This window comes from Rousettus aegyptiacus, unplaced genomic scaffold (genome assembly GCF_014176215.1).
Source record: "Rousettus aegyptiacus isolate mRouAeg1 unplaced genomic scaffold, mRouAeg1.p scaffold_m13_p_17, whole genome shotgun sequence".
Classification (NCBI taxonomy): Eukaryota; Metazoa; Chordata; class Mammalia; order Chiroptera; family Pteropodidae; genus Rousettus; species Rousettus aegyptiacus.
This window is the reverse complement of record NW_023416292.1, coordinates 14,833,378-14,855,389: the sequence shown is the minus strand read 5'-3', so window position 1 is coordinate 14,855,389 and position 22,012 is coordinate 14,833,378. Positions and strand designations below refer to the sequence as shown.

Here is a 22,012-nt window from a genome sequence, read left to right as displayed (position 1 = left end):
GGGTACAAAACTCTTAAGAACCTTATTTTTATTTGTTTTAGATTCAGTAGATGTCATTACCATAAATATGTCTAGTATGAATTATGCTTCTAACATGGCGGGTGTATAATAGAAACTTTGGGTAGAATAGCAATGACTCGATTTTCTGTGATTTTGAACATCATTAAAGTAGGCTACCAGAGTTAGCCAAGAGAGAATTAGATATAATTGCTTGCCTAAAGTAATATTTTTCCAGTACATTCTCTGAATACCAATGAAGGCAGATGATTTCAGGGAGAAGCACTTCTCATTTGGGAGATGGGAAAGATCAAATAAGGGTAGTAATTAAAAAGAGACCAAAATGGAGCATATGTAGACCAGGTGTATGCTTATCATTGTTTGAAGAAGCCCATAAGATAAAACATTACTTATTCTAAAATATTCTGTTAAAATATTTGGTCTTTTAAAACTCAATATGGCCTTGTGTCTTTTTAATAGAAATTTTACAGAAATAATATGGGCTTAGAAAGGAGGGGAGCACTTAAACCCATTGTACCATTTTAAGAATTATTCTCTAAGGATGGAATTTATATTTAAAATCTACAAGAAATAAAAGAAAATTAGCACATTTGCTTTTAATTTCATTATTTCGTTTTTTCCCTTTTCCCCTTGTAATCTCCCTTTATGTAATAATTCAAACTCATTGTTAGTCATTAGGAAAGAAAATCAGCTTTCAGTAATAAGGCTTGATATTACCTGTAGTTGTTTAAGAAATACTTATTTTGTTATCTCCTGCTGAGTGTATCTATTACAGTATTCTCATTTCATTACTTTTTATAGCAAACAAAATGCTGACTTTTTGCATGAATTAAATGAGATATCTGTAAAGCACTTGGCATATAGTAAGGATTCAATTTAAAAAAGAGTTACAAATATAATTTACAGCTAAGTCACTTGTCTTTATCTCGTGTATATTTTGTTTTGAAAATATGAGAAGAGCGTGAGTTTTATTAAGTTGCTAAATTTGCTTTATTTTATACAAGCCATAATAGATGAGTTATAGGATTTTTTTAATGCAACCATGATGCTAATAATTGAACTATACTACTCAACTAGACCCTGTATCTGTCTATAGAATGAAATAAACATATGTCAGAACACATCCAAATAAACCTAGATAATAAATATTTTGTTAGGCTTTTTAAGCTGATGATTCATGTGACACAATGTTGTAGTATAAATATTCAGCCCAATTTGCTTTTGATGAAAAAAATTTTTGTGGAAATAATGTAAACCTGAAAATATGTTTATATCCAAGCTTGATTGTTCAATAGAATCTCTTGTGAACTATTTAAAAAATACTTGTTTCTGTTCCCTACCACTGACTTTCTAGGAGAAGAAGCTGAACAATGGTGTATGGTATATGTTTGACACACCAGCTCTCCAGTGGGAGTTGGGATAGAGAGCACTGATTTGAGCTTTTGCTGATATCCAGTGTAAATACTTCCACCATAGCCAGTTTCGAACTACTGAGATGATAACATTGAATGCTGGGAAAAGGTGTATAGCATTGTATAATGTTTCCATCATACAGATACAATAAATATAAATAACCTAAGACAATAATAATAGCAAAATTTAGTAAAATAATTAGGAAGTGGCAAATTTTGAGTTTTTATTACCTTTGTTTTTAATATAACTAATTGTGAGTTTATGTAATTCATTTTTTACTAATGACTGTGTTTAACAACCAGCTTACAAAGTTTTTGAAAGTTTAACAATTGACTCTCATGAGTTAGTATGAACTGACTTACACAACACTGGAGCTCTGAGATATCTATTTTGTTTTTTGATGAACTAATTCTAATGCAAGTAACCTGCCAACCAGTTTTTCTAAAAAACAGATCTGATTTTAAGGCCAAAGAAGGCATTAGTTCCACAGTCAGAAACAAAATCTTTTTTCCATCCTCATTTCAAATCATACCCATTTCCTTACATTCTCTATTTCACCTTCACTGGGTTTGGATTACTTGCAGCTTCTCAGATACACATTGTTCTTTCCCACTCTCATGCTTTTTATTATCTTCCTTCAGCCTTGAGTGACCTTGCCTCATCTGCCTGACTTTTGCAAGACTGTTTATTTATCTTTCTAGAAATAACTCAAATGCTACTTCCTCTTATTTCCAGTTGTTGGAAACATTCCCATTTTCCTTGATGTTCTCATAGTACTTTGTTTATAATTCATTTTGAGCTCAAATTTATTATCAATAACAAGTGGTTGTTTCACCTACTAGATTATAAATCTCCAGAGGATGCCTGTGAATCATTCTGTACTTAACACTTTAATACGTAAAAATGATGTTAATAAACACTTGTTATTTTAATAGGAAGGTTTATGGATAACACGTAGTTTATCCTTTACTTTCTGTGCCTTTGAGAAACTAACCAAAATTTAAACTTTTTTTGAATTAGATGTTTTATACCTTTTTTCATGATGATTCAGGACCGTATTAGTATTTATATACCTACACCCTGCACTTAGAGAACACAAATAACATCATGATGACTCTAGAGCTTAACAATGAAGAATTTCATTCGAGAATATATGAAGCATTTAAGAGTGAAAAAAAAAGACTAAGTCGTATAACTACATTTGCAAATTATTTTCTGATTTAGCGCACTTTATTGTATTCTCAGCATCAAGCCAAAAGTTACTTTATAGGTCTTTGTATCCATAAACAACCCCTATAAGAAGCAAAATATTGTGCTTTGCTTTGTGGTTTCAGAGATATGTGCTTTCATACATATTCCTAAGGATAAATTCCTCATCAATTATTTTCTGGTATTTTTATCTAGAATTAAAATTATCCGATTGCCATCACAATAAGTAGTGACAAGATCTAAGTGTATGAAGGAAATGTTGTTCTAAAGTAAAAACAAGCCAAGAATTTCTTGAAACGTGCAGTATATTCCTTGTTAGTGGTGTTTCCTAAATTTTTTTTCATCTCTGACCTTAAGCTGCCACCTGATGGCAAAAATTAAAATGACATCTTTGTAATATTAAAAAACCTCCCGTTGCAATTATTTGGATTTTTATGTATTTAGCATAGAGCCTCCAAAATTCCAAATGCACATTTGTACAAATTTTATGTGTTTGATAAATGTTTGATGATTACTTTGGACTTCAGGAGAATCTGACTTATTATTTAACCTTTGTGAGACAATGATCCTACTAGGGAGATTTGTTTAAAATCTTACTTCCTTTATGGAGCTGTATAAAAAATCTGTTCTTTAATTACTTTTATTTAATGAAGAATTTTACTTAAATATAGTAATTTTCCTTTTCCCTTTTCTTTCTTCAGAACGAGAGCACTCAGACACCAGGGTATTCTTTTACCTGTGGATTGTCTTTTATATCATCAGTTCCTGTTATACCCTCATCTGGGATCTGAAGATGGACTGGGGTCTCTTTGATAAGAATGCGGGAGAAAACACCTTCCTCCGGGAAGAGATTGTATATCCCCAAAAAGTATGTACAGTGTTTGTGTTTGTTTAAAAAAAAAAAAAAAAAAAAAACACCTCAGGTATACCACCAGCTAAATCTTATTATAATATATACCCAATCCCAACCTAATATAATTAGGAAAAATAACTACTTACTACAAAATACTAATGTATTTAGTCAGCAAAAATGTGTCAGGTGTTTACTGTGTGCTGGGCATTATAGAAAATAAAAACAAAATAATTCTGATTCTCAGGCCATGAACTGTATTATATTCTAAACAGATATGTAAACAGATTGTAGTACAGTGTAATAAGGATTAAAATACAGGAACAAATAGCTTAGCAGAATTTATGATTTATTTTTGAATATGCATTTTCTTCCACTTAAATGCCCTATCTTCCCTCTTCCTTGCAAACTCCTGTTCCTCCCTTTAAAAAGTAAATTTTAGCATTACTTTCATTATTTCTCCAAGCATGTTTAGCTGTTCATCCTAATCCCATTTTACCCTATACAAATTTCCATTATAGCAGTTATCACATTGTATTATAATGACCTGTTTGGGTGTCCATATCTCTCACTGCCCTGCATAGTTCCTGGTGTATAGTAGACTTAATGTTTGTGGAATGAATGTATAAATACTTGACCGAATGAGCAGTGCTATGAAAGCACGAAGGAAGGCGAGTGCTGACTGTTTGGGTGCATATTAGAATGTCATCTCAGTCAGATCGAGGATCTCGTTGGGCTTATGTTTCTGGGATCTAGGAGAGAGTCTGGTATACAATATGGGAATGAAATGTGTTAGTTAAATGGTCACTGAAATTTAATAAAACTTCATTTTGAATATTGTACAGTTTAAGAAAACTAAAATTGTGAAATCTTTCTATATAAAATAAAACTCTTTCCTCTTTAAAAAGTGCTTGTTGGTAAGACTTGTGTGAGACTTGTTGCTGTGATAGTTGTGCTTTTGTGTGAGAAACATGATGGTAAGTGTACTCAAGTTGCTTATTATTCCTCAGGCCTATTATTACTGTGCCATCATAGAGGATGTGATACTGCGCTTTGCTTGGACTATACAAATCTCCATTCCCTCCATGACTTCGTTGCCTCATTCTAGTGACATCATTGCTACTGTTCTTGCCCCCCTTGAGGTTTTCCGGTAAGTAAACTACCAAAAAGTTTGTCAAAGATTCTTTTTATCTAAAAAATGTTTAAATTTAATTTATTAAAATGTATACTTGAAAAACTCAAATTTTACAACTTTTCTCAATCTTACCAGCCTCAGAGTTAGAAGATCCTGCAAGAGTAAGAAATCAGTTCTTAGAAAGTTAAAATAACTACTGATGATGATTTATAATAAGCTTTTTTAGAATTGACCTTCATTGGAAGGGTCATGAATAGAAATTGGGAGATAAAAAGACTTAGAACCAAAATTAAAATGAAAATATTCTGAGAATCATTTTTTGTAATTTTTTAATGTCGGTTATTTGGCCCAACTTTCTCAATGGAAACAAACAAACAACAACAACAACAACAAAAAAACAGATAAAATGCTTGTTAAATTTTCCTAAAAACATCAGTGATCTGACAAGATAGCCGTTAATTCCTTGTTTTTGTTTCTATGTGTGGAAATTTGTTTCACTGGAAAGTTTACAGGTTATAGTAGTATGTTCACATTTTATAAGTGATTTGCCTACTCTACTCCATTTTGCTAAGGCGATTTGTGTGGAACTTCTTCCGCCTGGAGAATGAACATCTGAATAACTGTGGTGAATTCCGTGCTGTGCGGGACATCTCTGTGGCCCCTCTGAACGCAGATGATCAGACACTTCTAGAGCAGATGATGGACCAGGATGATGGAGTACGAAATCGCCAGAAGAACCGGTCATGGAAATACAGCCAGAGCATATCCCTGCGCCGGCCTCGCCTTGCTTCTCAGTATGTATAGCTTCGGCTTCTGTGAGATGAATTGCCTTCAGGTTTTAGTGCTAGATAACATTTAAGCTAAGAGGCTGCCAGGTTGGACCAAATGAAATTGTTGGCATTCAGCCATTTTCACCTACAAAAAAATTAGTAACAATAATTTCATATGATCTAACCTATAGAATGTCTTAATGAGCACATAAGATAAAGTGATATTAATACATTAATTAATGCCCACTGATGTGGCATTAAAAGTACACTGGGGAAAAATTGTTGGAGAATATTTCTTTTGACTCTTTAGTATGTTTTAATTTTCAAGTTATAGAGTGTAAGAATCCAGGTTTCACTTGCCATCTGTGTAACCTTGGCCAGATACTTAATTTCTTTGTATTAGCCCTCATCTGTAATCCACCCCGAATTGATTTTGCATACAGTATGCCATAGGAGCTGAGATTCATTTTTCCCCATATGGATCTAGTTGACTCAATATCATTATTAAAGGACCTCTCTTTCTCCATTGTTATTTAGCCACCTTTGCCATAAATCAGATTGTGTCAATGCATGTGTTGATCTGTTTCTGGAGTCCCTAATCTTTTCCAGTGGATCATTTGTCTATTCTTTCACCAAGACCAGACGCTGTCTTATTTACTGTAGCTATATAATAAGTCTTACTATTTGAGAGTATAACTTTAACTTTGCTTTTTTCAGAATGGTCTTGGCAATTCTTGATCCTGTTTCCATGTAAATTACAGAACTGGTTTGTCAATTTTCACAGACAGACATCTTCCATTAAATTTATTTCTAGTATTTAATATATTCTGATGCTATTCAAAATGGTATGATTTAAAAATTTTTCATTTTCTAGTTGTCTGTAATTGTGTTTTAGAATAACACTAATTTTCAGTTATCTTTGTGGTTTTAATCCTCTGAAATTTGTTGAGACTTCCTTTATGGCCCCACATGTGGTTAATTTTGGTAAATGTTCTACATGCTTTTTACATCCATTTTCTCACTCAGTAGTCACATTATCTCCATGAGGTGAGAATAGCACTATGTGAAATATATATATATTATTACTCTCGCTTTACAGAGGTGAAAATTGGCATTCAGAGAAGTTAAAGATATACATTATGAAATCAAAGTCAGTACTCAAACTCAGATCTTCTTATTCTAGAATACTCTTTCTGTTGCATATGACCTGCCATTGTTCTTACTACCTTCCTCTGGTTGCAATCTAGTTTCTTAGTGTTTTTCCAATAATACCTGAAATTGAATATGATACTCCAGGAATAGTTCATCTGGTACAGTATGTAGTACCTGTATTTTTAATGGTGGTAAAATTGGAAACAGACCTGATATTGTGGATGTGTTTGTATTTTAGTAATGGACTAAGTGCTTTTTTCCCTCTTCTTACCACTAGATCCAAGACTCGTGACACTAAGGTATTGATAGAAGACACAGATGATGAAGCTAACACTTGAATCCTCTGAAGTCTAGATTAACGTCCTTGGTTTTCCTACTCTACAATTCTTTCCTCGACCAACGCAACCTCTAGTATCTTTCCAGCCGAAAACAGGAGAAGACACATAATACATTTTCCGAGCTCTTCCAGATCGGATCCTATGGACTCCAAACAAGCTCACTGTGTTTCTTTTCTTTTACTCTGGTTTAATTTTCATTTTCTATTTTTAAAACAAATATTTACTTCATTTTGCCAATCAGAGGACATTTTAAGGAACAAAAACATAGTATCTTATGGATTGTTTACAATCACAAGGACACAGATACCTATCAGGATGAAGAGCAGGCATTGTAAGGACCCTCTGATGGGATGGTACTGAGATACCTTGGCTTCCGCTTGGCCCGGTTTTGACTGGTTGAAACCGGACATTGGTTTTTAAATTTTTTGTCAGTTTATGTGGAGAATTTATTCCTTTCCTTCATACCCAGCGCAAAAGGACTGGCCGCACTTGCAGGGAAAGTGCAACTTAGAGCAGTACCTTCATTCACGAAGCTACTTTTTAATTTGATGTAACTTTTCTTATTTTGGGGAGGGTTGCTGGGTGGGTGGGAAATATGATGTATTTGTTACATATAGTTTTCTCATTATTTATGAAACTTAACCATAAAAGAATGATATAACTCCTGTGCAATGAAGGTGATAACAGTGAAAGAAGACGGGGGAAACTAAAATTGGACAGCATTTATGAGGGTTTAGGCCGCAGTACCTCTTGCATGAGACAACTTGCACCAGTTTGACTTTTTCTTTCCTCTTTAATTTGAAGCCAAAGTTTCATTACTGATTTTTTAAGTTGCTGCTGCTTTAGAATTCTGAGCATGTCTCTCCTAACAAAGCATCCACACACTTTCACACAGCTGGTTGAAATTTATTTATGAAGTCTGATACCTTTATTTTAAGGGACAGATGTGGAGTACATTTGCCCATCTTCCAACCATACAACTAAAATTATGCCTTATTAAGCTTCAGCATGTAGGATAATTGAATAGTATAACCTTTACTAACTCTGAATTAGAAGACAGAGCTATTGAGAGACTCTCTACACCCTCATTGGATAGATTTTCTTCTGGGCTCACTTACATTAGCCAGAATTTGATCAAATTAAGTTTGTCTTGGGGAAACCATATTTTTGAGAGCAAAGAACAAATTATCTTTCCTCTTTCACATTACACTGATAGAACAGACCTTGGCCGCCATTTTTCCCAGCAGTTCTAAAGGATGAACGTTGGGTTTCATCCCCTCCTATAGAATATCTGCTTTTAAAATGTATTGAGTCTAAGCTTGGTCATACACAAAAAGTATATTTTTAAGATATACCGTAGTCTGTATACAGTGCCCATTTTCACATCTTTGATTTCTTTCATATGTTCCTAACTCATCCAAATAAGCCCACAGACCATAAGGGATTGTACTTTCTTGAATGTGGTTGGCATTAAATTTAACATTTCATTATCTAACAAACTTAAATACTAGGAAAAAGTAAAATATGTTTTAATCCTCCCTTCTCTCCAGATGCAGACGAAGGTTCCAAAGTCAACCTTAGTAGATTTGTGCAATAAAATTATTACTGTCGTTTTCAACTTAATTTTAGACAAAGGAACAAATGAGTGGAAGGGCAGCTATTATCACTTAGTCTTAAAAACATATGATCACTGCCCCTTAATATACTCCTTTTGTCATCAGCTTTTCTCCCATGCATCACAAGTCTTTACTCATCCCTGGCATAATTCCAGTAGATTATATTAAAGTTACTCTTACTACCAAAAGTCTGTCAATTAACTGACAAATAGTTTCTTTTTTAAAGGAGTTCCTTCCATCTTTATTCTGCAAGCTTCCAAAATTTGTTCCAAGATTTTTTTTTCCCTGAAAAATCATATGACTTTGTGGCTTTTATTGCTTTTTTGTGTGTTTTGCCATGTATATTCCTTGTCCCAAAACCGAAGAAGAAAAGCTCAATTACTGGCTTTGTTTTTTTTTTTTGTTTTTTTTTTGTTTTTAGTTTAAGTAAATTGAATCATTTATAATAATCATTGGTAACAATTTAGTGCCCCTTGATAGATTAAAGGTTGCATTATTTATACTTGGGTTTTTTTTTCTAACTGTTATTTTTGTACTTTAAAACTATGGGGGAAATATCATTGGTCCGTCAAGAAATAATAATTATTACTGAGTTATAGATATAAGTCCAGTGGACCAGTCATTTCTTGTTCAAATAAAATTGGTGGTACTAATGTATATCCAGAGTAATTTGGATTATCAACTTCATTCTCTATTAGTAAACCTATATAATAACACACATAAAATCTTACAGTTGACTTCTGGTATTTGAACTCCCCAGTATTTTTACTTCAGTGTGTCCTGTGGCCTATTTGGTCTTTCTTCAACTGTTATGATCCTAGGCCCTAATCAGTATTCTTTTTTCATAGATAATACAATATTAGAATGTATTCCTTTTCTGACATGTTTGTCCTATTAGCATAGTCTGTTTAAGGATGATAAGGTTTATGTAACTTTCAGCTTACCATGACAGATGCTTAAATGCGTATTTAAACATATGCACAGCTTTATGTGCCTCCTAAAGCTGTAAAGAAAAGAGGGCGTTTCCTCATATTCGGAGACAGAATATACATTTAAATTCTTATCTCCAAAAAAGGCAATGTGCATTTTTCTCTCCTAAATTTTATATGTCCTAGCAGTTGCGAATACTATGTCCTACCTAAAATTTTATTGGAGACTCCTGTGCATTGAAACTCGCACTAGAACTCTTAGGAAATGAATGTCCCAAAGCCATTTGAAAGGAGCAGCAATCTCACCAAAGGTAAAACTTCATCTCATTTTAGGTTTAGAAGTTATAGTTTTATTTGAGAATCACACAATTTATTATATCAATTAAAATACTTCCCAAAGGAATGTAAAAAGTATAAATAAAATACAGTCTTCATTTTATGATAGATAGTATGGAAAGCATTGATGTGTATAGAAAAGCTAGAAGACAAAAGTGGCTTATTTTCTATGCACAAATATGTGCTTATATTTAAGGCTGTCTACACTGTTAAAATTGAATAATTGGTGATTTCATATACAGAAAAATAATAAAAGATTGGGTTATTAATTAGGTTATAATGGTTATTTTTAGGATTGGAAAGAAGTTGAAAACCCATGTGCAACTTTCTTTTCCAGCATCAACCATTTTTCTCCTTAAGAAAGCTGCTTAACTTCAGATTCAGAAGCGATGTGAGATGAGAATGCCAGTCACCTCAGCAGTAACCTATGTGGATCCTTAAAAAAGGAAAATGAGACTCAGCCCCTACGATTCATGACTTCCCAATATTCTCAACATGAGAGTTCTAAGAATTTAACTGAAATTTACTAGACATAAAATTTACCATGGTTTGACTGAAGTACATTCATGATAACTAGAGAAAGCAGTTCATCCTTAACAGGTAAAAACTAATGCAAATTAAGAATAGAAGAAAGTAATCTATTACTGAGTTGTACAGGCATCAGATTAACAGATACTTAGTTGAAGAGAAATAATTGTGGAAATAGCAGAGAAGAGCAAGAGGATGTTGGACCTTGGCAGCAGAAGCAGGGCAGTTAGGAAAGTGTGTGGGCTCAGTGGCATGGAGGTAATGTCTTGCTGTCTCTCCTTTCAGTAGTTATGTTGCTGGTAGGGACCTTTTTTTTCCCTGTCATTTTTCTCCATTACTTTGCATTATTCAGGAAATAGTTCTTTATGTCCAAATGAAATTTTCTAAGCAATGACCAGAAAAATTTCTTAGTCTAAAGAAAATAATTTAGAAAATAACCCTATCCATGGCATTATTTTATTCAAAAACAATTCTCTGAAGTGATTGCACTTTATATTTGGTAAACTAATATCAGGTTATTGTTATTTTTTTAATAGTTTGCACAAAGTTTGCCTCAAAAAATAAGTACTTATAGCTATATAACATTTAAATTTTTAATTTTTAAAAAAATTTTATTAGTTTCAAGTATACAGCGCATTGGTTAGACATTTATATAGTTTATAAAATGATTTTCCTAATTGCTCTTTCTCTCCTCTGGCTTTCCACCCAACCATTACAGAAATATTTTAATTTAGATAGCTTCTCAGATTTGAAAATAATCAGGTTGACTCTATGGCTTTCTCAAACAAAAAATCACCAAACTTTTCTCGAATCTCAGATATGTAATCACTAGGTTAAGACAACAAAACTTGTAGTAGAACTTTGGGGAAAAATAGATAAAAAAAGAATAAATTGGATTTATCAGTTTATTTCCTTTTTATGATGCATCTAAATTTTATTTCTTGTGATGATTAGCTAAAGCAAGGAGAGTTAAAGTGAATTTTATAAATTATTTAAACGTATATTTCTGCATTTGAGGTATCAGTCTTGATAGTAAATCTTAAAAAGCTAACTTTCTGCATTGAATTTCGATCTGTGCAATGTCAGAGCACAGTGGTAATATAGGATAGAGTGATTATATTGGAGCATAAGAAATTTGTGCTGGTCAGTGCTAAAACCCAATAATTTAACCAGCATTCAACCACATTCCACTCACCAAACATCTCATTAGATTTGGAAGAGGTTAGTTGAAGCAATGTGAGACATTTGCCTGGGAATGGAAAGGAGCCTGCTGGTTGGTATGGTTCATAATGCCTTTTTGGTATGAATTGGCAAAACTTCGATATGGAGTTGACCCTTAAAAACAACTCAAGAATGTATTTGCTTACGGTGGAAGAGGAAGAGAGGGATGAGACAAGAATTTCCCCCAAAGTGAAGAGAATCATTATACTGATTTTCATCTAAGGTATGTTTTCGTGTAGCAGATCTTTGGTTCATTTTATTATTAAATCGAAGCCACTTTCAGTTTTTTTATGATTCCATCAAGCTAAGGAGGACAATCAAACAACCAATTGTTTGCCTTGGATTCAATGTGTCTGCTAATTACACAGTCTCATATACCTGCAGAACAGTTACTTGACTAACCATCCGCCATATTACCTTAGTTCTTCCTATGCCTCTTCCTCTGTACCCCCACCAATCAGAGGGAAGACGTGCTACCAGAATGACGTGGACTTCTAAGAAACAGCAAGGATTCCATCTCACTACCCCTTCATCATGATCTCCGAAGTCCCCACCCAGACTTCCCTGACTGTCCTATTAGCAACACCAGCATGGTGGGAATAGACAGAAAGACTGAGGAATCCCAAAAGAGTAGTTGATCATGACATTGTTATTCTTTTGAACTATAAATTTGTGAGCCACTCATATTTGCACAAGCAGCAGAACTCTAAACTTTGTCACATTGTGAAGATTAATTTCTTGCTATTGTCCACATTAGCACAGAAGCTTGTATCTGAAGAGTATTTAGGAGGGAAATAGGGTGTAAAAAGTATCTTTTTTTCAAACCCTCTCCCTCTACTCATGTTTCCTTCACCCCCTTACCACACTGTGTTGGTCAAATGATACTATTCTATGAAACTCTGAGCTATAGTTGTCAAAAGTAACTGTGATTGATTAGTCTTCTGTGGGTGCTTCTTTCCTTCTTTTGTTCCCCTTGCTTTCTTACTCCCTCCACTCTGGTAAATGGAAAAGGTGATGTCAAAGAATTGATGCTTGCTTGGACTCATGTTGTATCTGTGACTATGCTATTATCTGTCTCCTTTTTCCTTCTTATATGGGTAGAATTCTTAAGAAGTGTGGAGTTCCCTTCTTGATAAGTAGGTTAAATGCACAAGTGGTACTGTTTTATAGTTTCTAGATGGTTGTATAAAGCAAAAAGTTAATGTGGTTATGTGTTTTTAAAAGAAAATAAGTGATTGGTTACAAAATTCTGTCCTTTTTTCATTATTACAAGCTCTCTCTGTTTTCCAACAGTTTCCTGACTCCTTTGTCACTGGCAAATGGTTTGTGTGATTGTGTTTTTCTCTCTGGGTTTCTTGGATTCCTGAACATGGTTCCTCTTGGGACTAATTTGTATAAGAGTTTAGGGCAAACAGACTTCAAGGGTTAAAACCATTTTTAATACTTTTACTAAATTAAAAATAATCTTAAATGGCTTTTTTTTTCTTTAGGTTGATATATGAAGTGTGACTAAAGCAATGAGACTGAAGGAACAGATCGGGGATTTTTTTTTTATTATTTGTTTGTTTGTTTGTTTGTTTTTTTACTCACACTAAGAATCTCAAGTCTTAGGTGAAATAATGTGTTTAGTCAATTTAGAGAGCTGGACACTTGGTATCAGTACATATCCATGCCCTGTGTGGGAACGTAGAACTTTCTGTAAAATACCTAGATTTTGTTATCACTCCTTATATCTCTCTGTCTAGGAAAAAATTATAAAATTAACTGACCCTAAGATGAATATGCTCAAAATGCAAAGAGAAAAAAATATTTTGTTGACTAAAGCATAAAAGCCTTTTCATTTTAATACCACAAACTCTATTCTTACTATATTTTTGTGTAGGCTAAACCAGAATATGATAATGTGGAGTTTCCAGATCAAATTCAAGATAAGTTATGAGTATATATGAATCACTAGATAGATACTCAATATACCTTCCTATAATCTGATGATAATAATAATACATGCTCAACATTTGTATGTCTATAGTATTTAACATTTTCCAGACATACAGCATCTCAGATATGTGGGTTAACCAGTCATCTTGATTTGTAGATGAAAAGACAAAGACGTAGACCAGCTGACTATACAAGCTCTACTTGACTGCTTTTCACAAGAGTCCTCTATCTTGTGCCAGCCACCTTCTTTCCCTTCCAGTTGTTAAAATCTTCACTAGTGGTGAATTGGGATGGTATACTGGCAAAAGACATGCACTTATAATGTAATAAACATTTAAGATATAAAGAGGAGACAGTTGCTATAGAGCAATGGGATTGCTAAGTGCCATTGATACCTACAGAAGGATAATAAACAGCTGAGAGCAAGTACCAGGCAATTAAAAGCCAAATATGGAATCAGAGGGGCTCTGGTTGCATGCAGAGAAGCTCTCATCTCCTTCAGTGGGAAGGAAGAGAAAGTGAGGACCAAGCCCAGGACTTTATTAAAAGAGAAGCAAAACTTCAAAGATAGTTCAACACCCAAGGCAAATCTGTTACATAAGGTCAGGGCACTGATTGGGAAACCTGACACATCAGATACAACATCTGGTTGGATCCCTTCCCCAAAGATTTTGCCTCCCCATCCCTATTCTATCATCCATGATAGGAGACATGAAAGAAAACTCTCGTGAAAGACATGCACCCCTCAGTATTCTCCATGACTTGGGGGCTGGGAGGCATGCTGGACCTGCTAAGGAAGGATAGGTACTATACACCAAAGGAGTCCCAAGATACAGTCATCAGGTACTCATAGGAGCTGGAAGAAATCCTGAGGGTGCTTGAAGAAATGGACCAGAATAGAAGATTAAGTAGAGAATACTCTTTGACTTGGAAGTGCCCCCAAAGATACAGAATTTAACCACCTAGTAAGAATTCCAGGATTTGGAGCAAACTTGTTACTAGCGTGGCTCCTAAAACATGGGAAAAGTGATGGCAGTCACCCAACTTGTACTTCTAGGCTTATACTAATAGAGGAAAAAAGGATGGACGACCATGAGGCCAAAAGCAGTTGTCCCAATAAAAGTCACAATCCCTGGCCCAATTTCTGAAGCTGAGCCAGTTTTCAGATCCAAAACTACTGACAAAAGAGATGACTAGTTCTGTAGGAGGGGAAACACTGCACTATCACAGCAAGTACACACAGTCTTCCCCTGCGTCTTCCCCACAGGTACTTAACGGCTATTTACCAAGACATTTTGAAGACTACACATAGGACTTGTGTTGTCATTGGTGCCCAAAGACCTGAATCATTTTGGCGCCTGTGTTAGATTTGGGTCCTATAGGAGCCAGATAATAAATGTAGTCCTGACCAATGTCTAGTTTACAGAGATCCACAGCATCCATGGACCCATTGATCAATTACCCAGTCCTCAAATATGTAATTGAGATGACCTATTTGGCAGTTGGCCTAACCCCAAAACTGCATTCTTGGTCTACAAAATAAGAGCTATATTGGGAAAGGCCAAGTAGAAGTCTCTCAAATTAACTCTCTCCCTAGGCATAAATTGGGAGAGGGGGAATAGAGATTATTATCACATTCTATCCTCTTCCTCTTCATCCTTGTTTGTTTGACCAATATGGTCCCTGAAGGAACTGGGTGGATTAGGATGGGTCATTGCAGACCATCACAAGCTCAAGTGTAACCACATTCTCGGGCACAATGCCAAATGAGGTATTTTCATTAGACCAGATCGTTACAATCTCAAGCATATAGTATTTAGCCATTGATTTGGGTAAAGGCATTTTTTTCTCTTCCAGTCAGAATAAGATCAGAAACAATTCACATTCCCATGGAAATGACAATACACATTAACAGTTTTGCTCCAAAGAAATCCGGACAGGCTGGATATTCACAGAACATAACATTGGTCCGTTACATCAATGATATATTGACTGGGTCAAGTGAGCAAGAGGTGGCCAGCACACTGACTTTGTGTGTTCCCAAGAATTGCAGCCTCTCTTTGGCTTGCAGATAGCTGCCTTCTTGCCATGTCCTTTCTTTGTGGACCCATCAAAAAATAATTTTTTAAAGAGGACATAGTCATGCCTCTCATATAGGTATAAAATGAATGCCTGTCAGAGATTTTATTTGTCATTAAGGAGAGAATCAGTAAAATGTTCAAATCTATTCGAAAGAATTTAAAATGCATGCACACATATATGTAGACATCTGGAATGCTGAGAAAAATTTACGAATGAATGCAAAATCAACAAAACTGGTCAGTATTCATGGGGCAATTCTAACAAATAACTGGCAAGTCTATGGACAAAACTCATTTGCGTTACTCTCAATTTCTCTACAACTAATGCAATTGTAAAATACTCATAATCTGCAAGGATGCACTAGTCAGTGCACCCAATAACCTTTTTGGTCCATTTCAAGTTCTTTCATGTTTTCCCTTATATTTTAATTAATGGCCAACCCCTCCACCTCAAATTATGAGTTCGTCAGGTCATTTGACATAATTTTTAAAAACACACAATGAAATGCTTTTGTTCTCAAAACCCTAGAGAAAAATCCTTTTCGGCTTTGGCCAGTTAGCTAATGCCAGCAGCCTGGTTTAGGTCCTGAGGCAGATAAAATTCACTTAAGTTCTCTTTTCTTTAAATCTTCACAGAAATAGCCCAACTCTTAGAGATATTAGCAAGATCAACATTAGCAAGAGAAAAAAATTTTTTGTCTTAGATGCTTACATACTAAAGAATTAGAAAAAGCTAACCCCTTTTCGAGGGATCTACCAATCATGATTGGTACCACTGCTCTCCTGGGCCTAGTGTCCAAGGCTGCTGCAAAATGGAGCTGCACATTAGGGGAGAAAGGGGAATAGGAAACTAGAGAGATGATTCTGGGCGAACAGCATCTTAGAGGGTAAACAGCCATGAACCACAGAGTACCTTTCCAGATGTGGCTGCTTATGAAGATACAGTAACGGGCCCAATGGGACAGGACTTTGTGCATATAAAATCAGAGCTTTCAAGTGCTTGACAGGCCTCAGACATTGGCACTCTTGAAGGCTTTCTAAGAAGGTGCATAGAATCTGGCCCGATATCTGGCTTCCAGGGGACTCTGAGGTCTCTGCTCTCAGTTCAGTAAAGGTGGCACTCCATACCCTGTCTCAGCCAGCTATGCGCTGAAGAGGGCCACTGTGCCACAGCCGCCTCGCCATTAAATACACTCTTCTGCACACAACCCAGTGGCTCTTGGAGCAGCATCTTCCCTTGGAACACCCTAACCTCCCCCAGACCCCATCTGCCCTTTTGCTCTCCACCATCGTATTTTTAAACTGGTTTTGAACCCAACCGCTTGAGTCAGTAGCTACTTACCTTTCCATTACCAGTTGATCTTTTTATTACTTTCAAGTCCCCAACCATATTTATTGCATAATAATCTTTGTCCCCATGACAATCTGTGTTCTCCTACTGAGTTGTTATGCCGGTCAAAAGCAAAAACACTTCTCGTAGTAAATGTGTAATTTCCATTAGACTTCTTTAAATATTGGAAATAGCTTATGCTCCCCTCCCCATTAGGTGTATAGGGACCCCAGGTTGGGAAACTTCTGAGGGCTAATGTTGAGCGATTGCCAACCAAGTCTCTCTAGTTCTTTCTTTTCACAGATGGGCAAACTGAAGCTATTAGTTCTAAGGTGAATTGACATAATCAAATAGACAAAGAATCAGAGTGGAAATTGAGATTTTTTTAGAAGTCCTCCCTTTTTTGGTCTCTTGACTCCTCATAGAACTAACTTTCTAAAAAGAAATAAAGCTGGAATGGGCCGCCACTTGCCCTTGAGAGAGCCTTTTTTGCTTGCAGTCTAACCCCTTCTGTGGGATTTTGGAATTTGCCTTACGGTAGCTGCCTGCTCCTCCTCTCCTGGGGAGAGGCCTAGTCTATCCCAGCAGGAGGGAATGTGAGAGGTTATCTGGACCATGTTGTCCTACAGTGTACGCCATAGGATGTCTATTGCTATTCTGAGGGAAATAGCTTCTGTAGTCAATTACTTTTGAGAAAGACAGGGTTAAACAAAGATAAACTGGTGTAGTTTTGTTTTCACTTCAGGACTGCCCTGAGCCTTTGAAATGCCTTTGGACCTAATGACCCGCCTGGAGGATAAGAAAACTTACTGGACCTGAATTCTCTTTTTCCAAGGAGACCTATTAATACCTCATGGGATTCTGGGATTCTGAGGAATTCAGTTTGGGACTTGTTAGTCCAATCTACCATTTCCACCAGGTGAGAAAACTGAACTCCACAGAGTGACCAGCACTTAGTCCCACAAGTAGATGCAGCCTAGCCAGAGCTGGATCCAGGTTGCCAGTCCTGGACTTTTCAAATTTGGGTCCTTCCCTCCACACCTCACCTACCATGTACCTTAATTTAACTAACACAGCAAAAAAACTTGCCAATGGACCACAGAAGTGGAGGGCATTCTGCTCAGAGAGGCTGCTTCCAAGGCTCATTTGTGTTGTCAGCAAAATCTCCAAGGCTGGTGGGGGCAGGAGGGAATGGGGAGGCAGGAACTCCCACAAGATAAGGCATTGCACAGCTTGGGGGCTAGAGAGGGCTTTGGCTCCTGGGAGCCCCGCATACTGGTAGATCTGAGGAGCTAGTCTGCAGCAGGAATGCCCTGAGGCAGCTTCCACAAAGACAAAAGCAGGCTTGCCTGGGCCTGGCAAGCTGGCCTCCTCTGCATGCCTACACCATCTGGCCTGGGTTGGTTGGAGACCACTGGCCTGCAGCTGCTGATGAGGGTGTCCATCCCACTGTCGCAGGGACATGACTCCAGGAGGAGAAGGCCTGACGGCTCTTCAGAGCTTGTGGAGCAGCATTCCCAGCAGGAAGTGAGGGGTCAGCAGGGCTCCATCCTGACTTCCCCCACTTGTTGGAGGCAGTGTTCAGGGGGCCGCCAACACCAAGATAAACAGGGACACAGCTCCCTTTACAAAGCAGCCTCAGGTAGCCAGTCCAGAGAAAGGACACAGAAAAGCAAAGCGAAGAGCTGGGGCTTTCCAGGGCAGTAGCTCGACCTTCCTTGCAGCCAGTACGTACTCTTTCCCCTCTGTCCAAAGCAGCTTCTGAGACTGGGGAGACCCTCCCCTACCCAAGGCTGAGCCACTCTTCTTGGCCAGATTAGACCTCCACGCACAGCCAGATCTTCCTCCCTCCCTGCCTGCCCCCGAGGGTGAGACGGTCATAGTGAGCACCTGTCCTCCATACCTGAAGTGACCACTCCCACCCAGCGCAAGCCTTGTTTCCCTTTGAGCATTAACAGGGTTAGGGGGACTCTGATTTGAGAGGGACACGTTCTTGAGGGGCGCCCATCTGAGAGCTGTGGTCTGGGGGAGCCATGTCCCTGCTACAGAAATGTGGTTGCCAGTCCTGGAGTGGGGCTAAGGGCTGGGTCATTCACCAGCCTTTTAACTGTGGGCAAACTCCTTGAGATATGGCCTCTTTGAGTCTTAACTCCTTCCTTTGCAAAATCTGATTTGGAGGGTTGTTGGGGGACATTAAAGAATATGAGGTGCTGCTCTAATGTACACACTGTGTCTGCCTTTCATGACGGGAGGAAGGTGTGAGGCGGATGGCTGCATTTAACTCCTGTCCCTGTGACGTGGGAGGGGAGCTCTGCGGGGGGAATGTTCACAGCCCAGGATTCCAGCATCGGTCCTGAGTGAACTCCTCCTTAGAGAGTTTCTTCAACAAGTAAAATGCATTTCCACTGTCCGCATTACCCTCCTTTCTCTTGATCAAACTCATACTCAAACCTGAGCATGGCCCTTAACCAATTTAAATGCTCGGGTTTTTCACAGTAAACTATCATATCTTCTATAAAGTATAATGACTTTACATGTCTTTAAAATCTTATACATTAAAATTATACTCCTTTTTAATAATTATATCCTCCAGAACTTACAGACCATTGTTAAATGAATATGGCTGTGCAGAACATTCTTATTCAGTCCCTAATTTTGATAGGACCACCCTGGGGTTTTACCATTTTGTAATATGTTGGATTTGAGAGAGAGAGCTTTATTGTGTTAAGGAAGCCTCTACTTTTAGGTGCTTTGTTGAATTTTGTCAATTACCTTTTCACCTTCCATTGAAATAACTGTAATTTTTAATTGAACTATTAGTGTGGGGACTATTTTTTCATAGTCTCTCATATGTCTTAAGCAAATCATTAGTATAGTACCAAGCACTTTGTCTTTGCTCAAAATCAAAAGTTGTCACAAACATGACTAGGTTTCAGTCATCCTCTAATATCTTTCTCCCCGAATCTGCTCTCATTTTGTAGGCGAGAAAATTGACTTGTCCAAGATGACAGTGATTATTGACAGACAGGTTAAACTCAGGTGTCCTCTCCGCATATTGATGATGGCTTCCCCCAGAGCAAGCATGGTGGAGTAGGAGGAAGAGTATTAAAGTATTTTCCTAATCTTATTCATTTCCCTGTGATTAGGATTATGAACTGAAAAGCTGCAGTTTGGACTCAGACATGGGGACAGATGTGCAGCAGAGTCAGGGTGAGTGGGCGTCACAGGCAGTGAAATCTGGAGTCCGTATCTCCAGGGAAGGTCCCTGGCCCATCCCAGGGGGCTCCCCGCCTGCCAGGGTGGGGGAGCAGTGCAAGCTGATGCTGACCAGGTAAGAACCATACTGTAGTTCTCCTTGGGACTTAGTTCAGGCAGGCGTGGCGTAGGAGAGCACAGCATACTTGGGTTCACATGTGTGTGTACAGGCGTGTGTTGGGGTATACGGAGACATGACAGGATAAAGTGGCTGCTCTCCGGAGGTGCCCAGGTGTCCCGTTGCCCAGCTATGTTTCTCTGGTGTCCTCTCCCAGCCTGCTTCTCTCTCATTATCTTCTCCTCTCCCCTTCCCCATTTATTTCTTCTGATAGCTATTTTATCTCCAAATTTCCAGGCTCGCTTAGAATTGAAGTATAAGGCCCACTCCACCATCTGTGATCAATGTGATCATTTTGGGAAGAGGGACGAAGAGCAAGGGCAAGGAGGCTGAGGCATCAAATGAAACTGGAAGTCGGGGAGCTGGTCCTGGCCCTGCAGGTGTGACTTTCTCCCAGGCCCTGGGGCAAGGCTGGTCATATTGAGTGAATGAACCAAAGTTTTTAGAAATGACCTTGATCCACTTAGCAAGTAGTGGTCCCTCTTCTCTTCTTAGGCATCCTTACCTGATAGGGATTTCTTTTTTTCTTTTTTTTTTTTTTTTTTTAAGCTTAACCATCTGGCATTTAATCAATACCTTTTATGTGGCCAGCACATGTTAGGGGCCAGGAATAAAGATACAAATGACAACGCGCTCTGTAAAGTGTCACACGTTGACAGCCCAGTGCAATAAGTGTCTGGCAGAAACAAGCCCAAGGTGCTCTAACTCAGGTCAGGCGGACTGGGGAGCATGTTGGGGAAGGCTTCCCTAAGGAGGCAACATTTGAACCGAGTGTGGAAAATCTAGTAAAAAACCAAATTGGTATGTGTGTGTGGAGTGAAACAGGGTGTTTCAAGCTAAAGGGAAGCTGGGCAAAGGCAAGGAGACATGAATCAGTGTGGCCAGTCGAGGGAACTAGAAGAAATTCAATATATGGCGGGCATACAGGATAGGCCTTTGGGGTGGTGAGAGCTGAGGCAGGAGGAACCATGGCCGTGCAAAGGTGTATAAGTTTTGACCCCAGGACTTGTGCTTCTCAGAATTGACTGAGCCTCAAAATCACTACAGAGGTTGTTGTAAGAGACGCTTGCAGTCCTGGCAGGATGTCTGGTGCTTGGAGCAACAAGGACATCAGAAGCAGATGTGGACACAAGGACACATTGCAGGGAGGGTGCACACGCCTGCCCGATTCTGAGACTTCTTGCTCTACGGACTAGAAAAGGATACTTTAGAGGATAAGAAAAAGATACTTGAGAAGAAATAGCTGAGAACACGGTGGTGGCTTTGAGGCTGAATCTGGGAGTTGGCTGTAGCTTGTATTTACTAACCCGACAGTAACTATTAATAAATTACAAAGCCAGCATTGTAGTGAAACTTAATAAAAAGCCACGGAGACAAGGGTGGGGCATGCTAGCATTGCCATTCATCCCCTCTCCCTTATCCATGTTAGTAAAAGCATTTCCAGACACCGACTCTTCTTCCAAACTGTCTCCACAACAGGAGGTCTATTAGAAAGCAGATTCCTGGGCATTACTCCAACCTAAGGAATCAGAATCTCCATGGGTGAGACCTCAGAATTAGCTTTTCATTGGCGTTCCAGGAGAGTTGACACAGGCACAGGTCAGACTAGCCCTTGAGAAGTCGTGGGAGGGCTTTAAGCAGGAGAGAGGCAGGTTGCATGGGAGGTAATAACCCTAATGCTCTCTGCAGCTTCTGCTGCAAAAAGACAATGAGGCTTGAGTGAAGGCCCCTGGGACAGAGAGCAGCATTCTCACCGGGTGCTCCTCAGACAATGT

General features: G+C 37.9%; 1 protein-coding gene across 1 annotated transcript in view; it reads left to right on the top strand.

Moving 5' to 3' along the window:
* The window catches only part of XPR1 (xenotropic and polytropic retrovirus receptor 1), a 116,211-nt gene extending 103,404 nt beyond the window's left edge, over nt 1-12,807 (top strand). The window contains exons 12-15 of the mRNA XM_016141152.2: nt 3,342-3,508; nt 4,501-4,640; nt 5,198-5,419; nt 6,825-12,807. Of these exons, the coding sequence (XP_015996638.2) occupies nt 3,342-3,508; nt 4,501-4,640; nt 5,198-5,419; nt 6,825-6,885 (590 nt within the window). The 3' untranslated portion in view covers nt 6,886-12,807. The remainder of the gene's footprint in view (nt 1-3,341; nt 3,509-4,500; nt 4,641-5,197; nt 5,420-6,824) is intronic.
* The last annotated feature ends 9,205 nt before the right edge of the window (nt 12,808-22,012 follow it).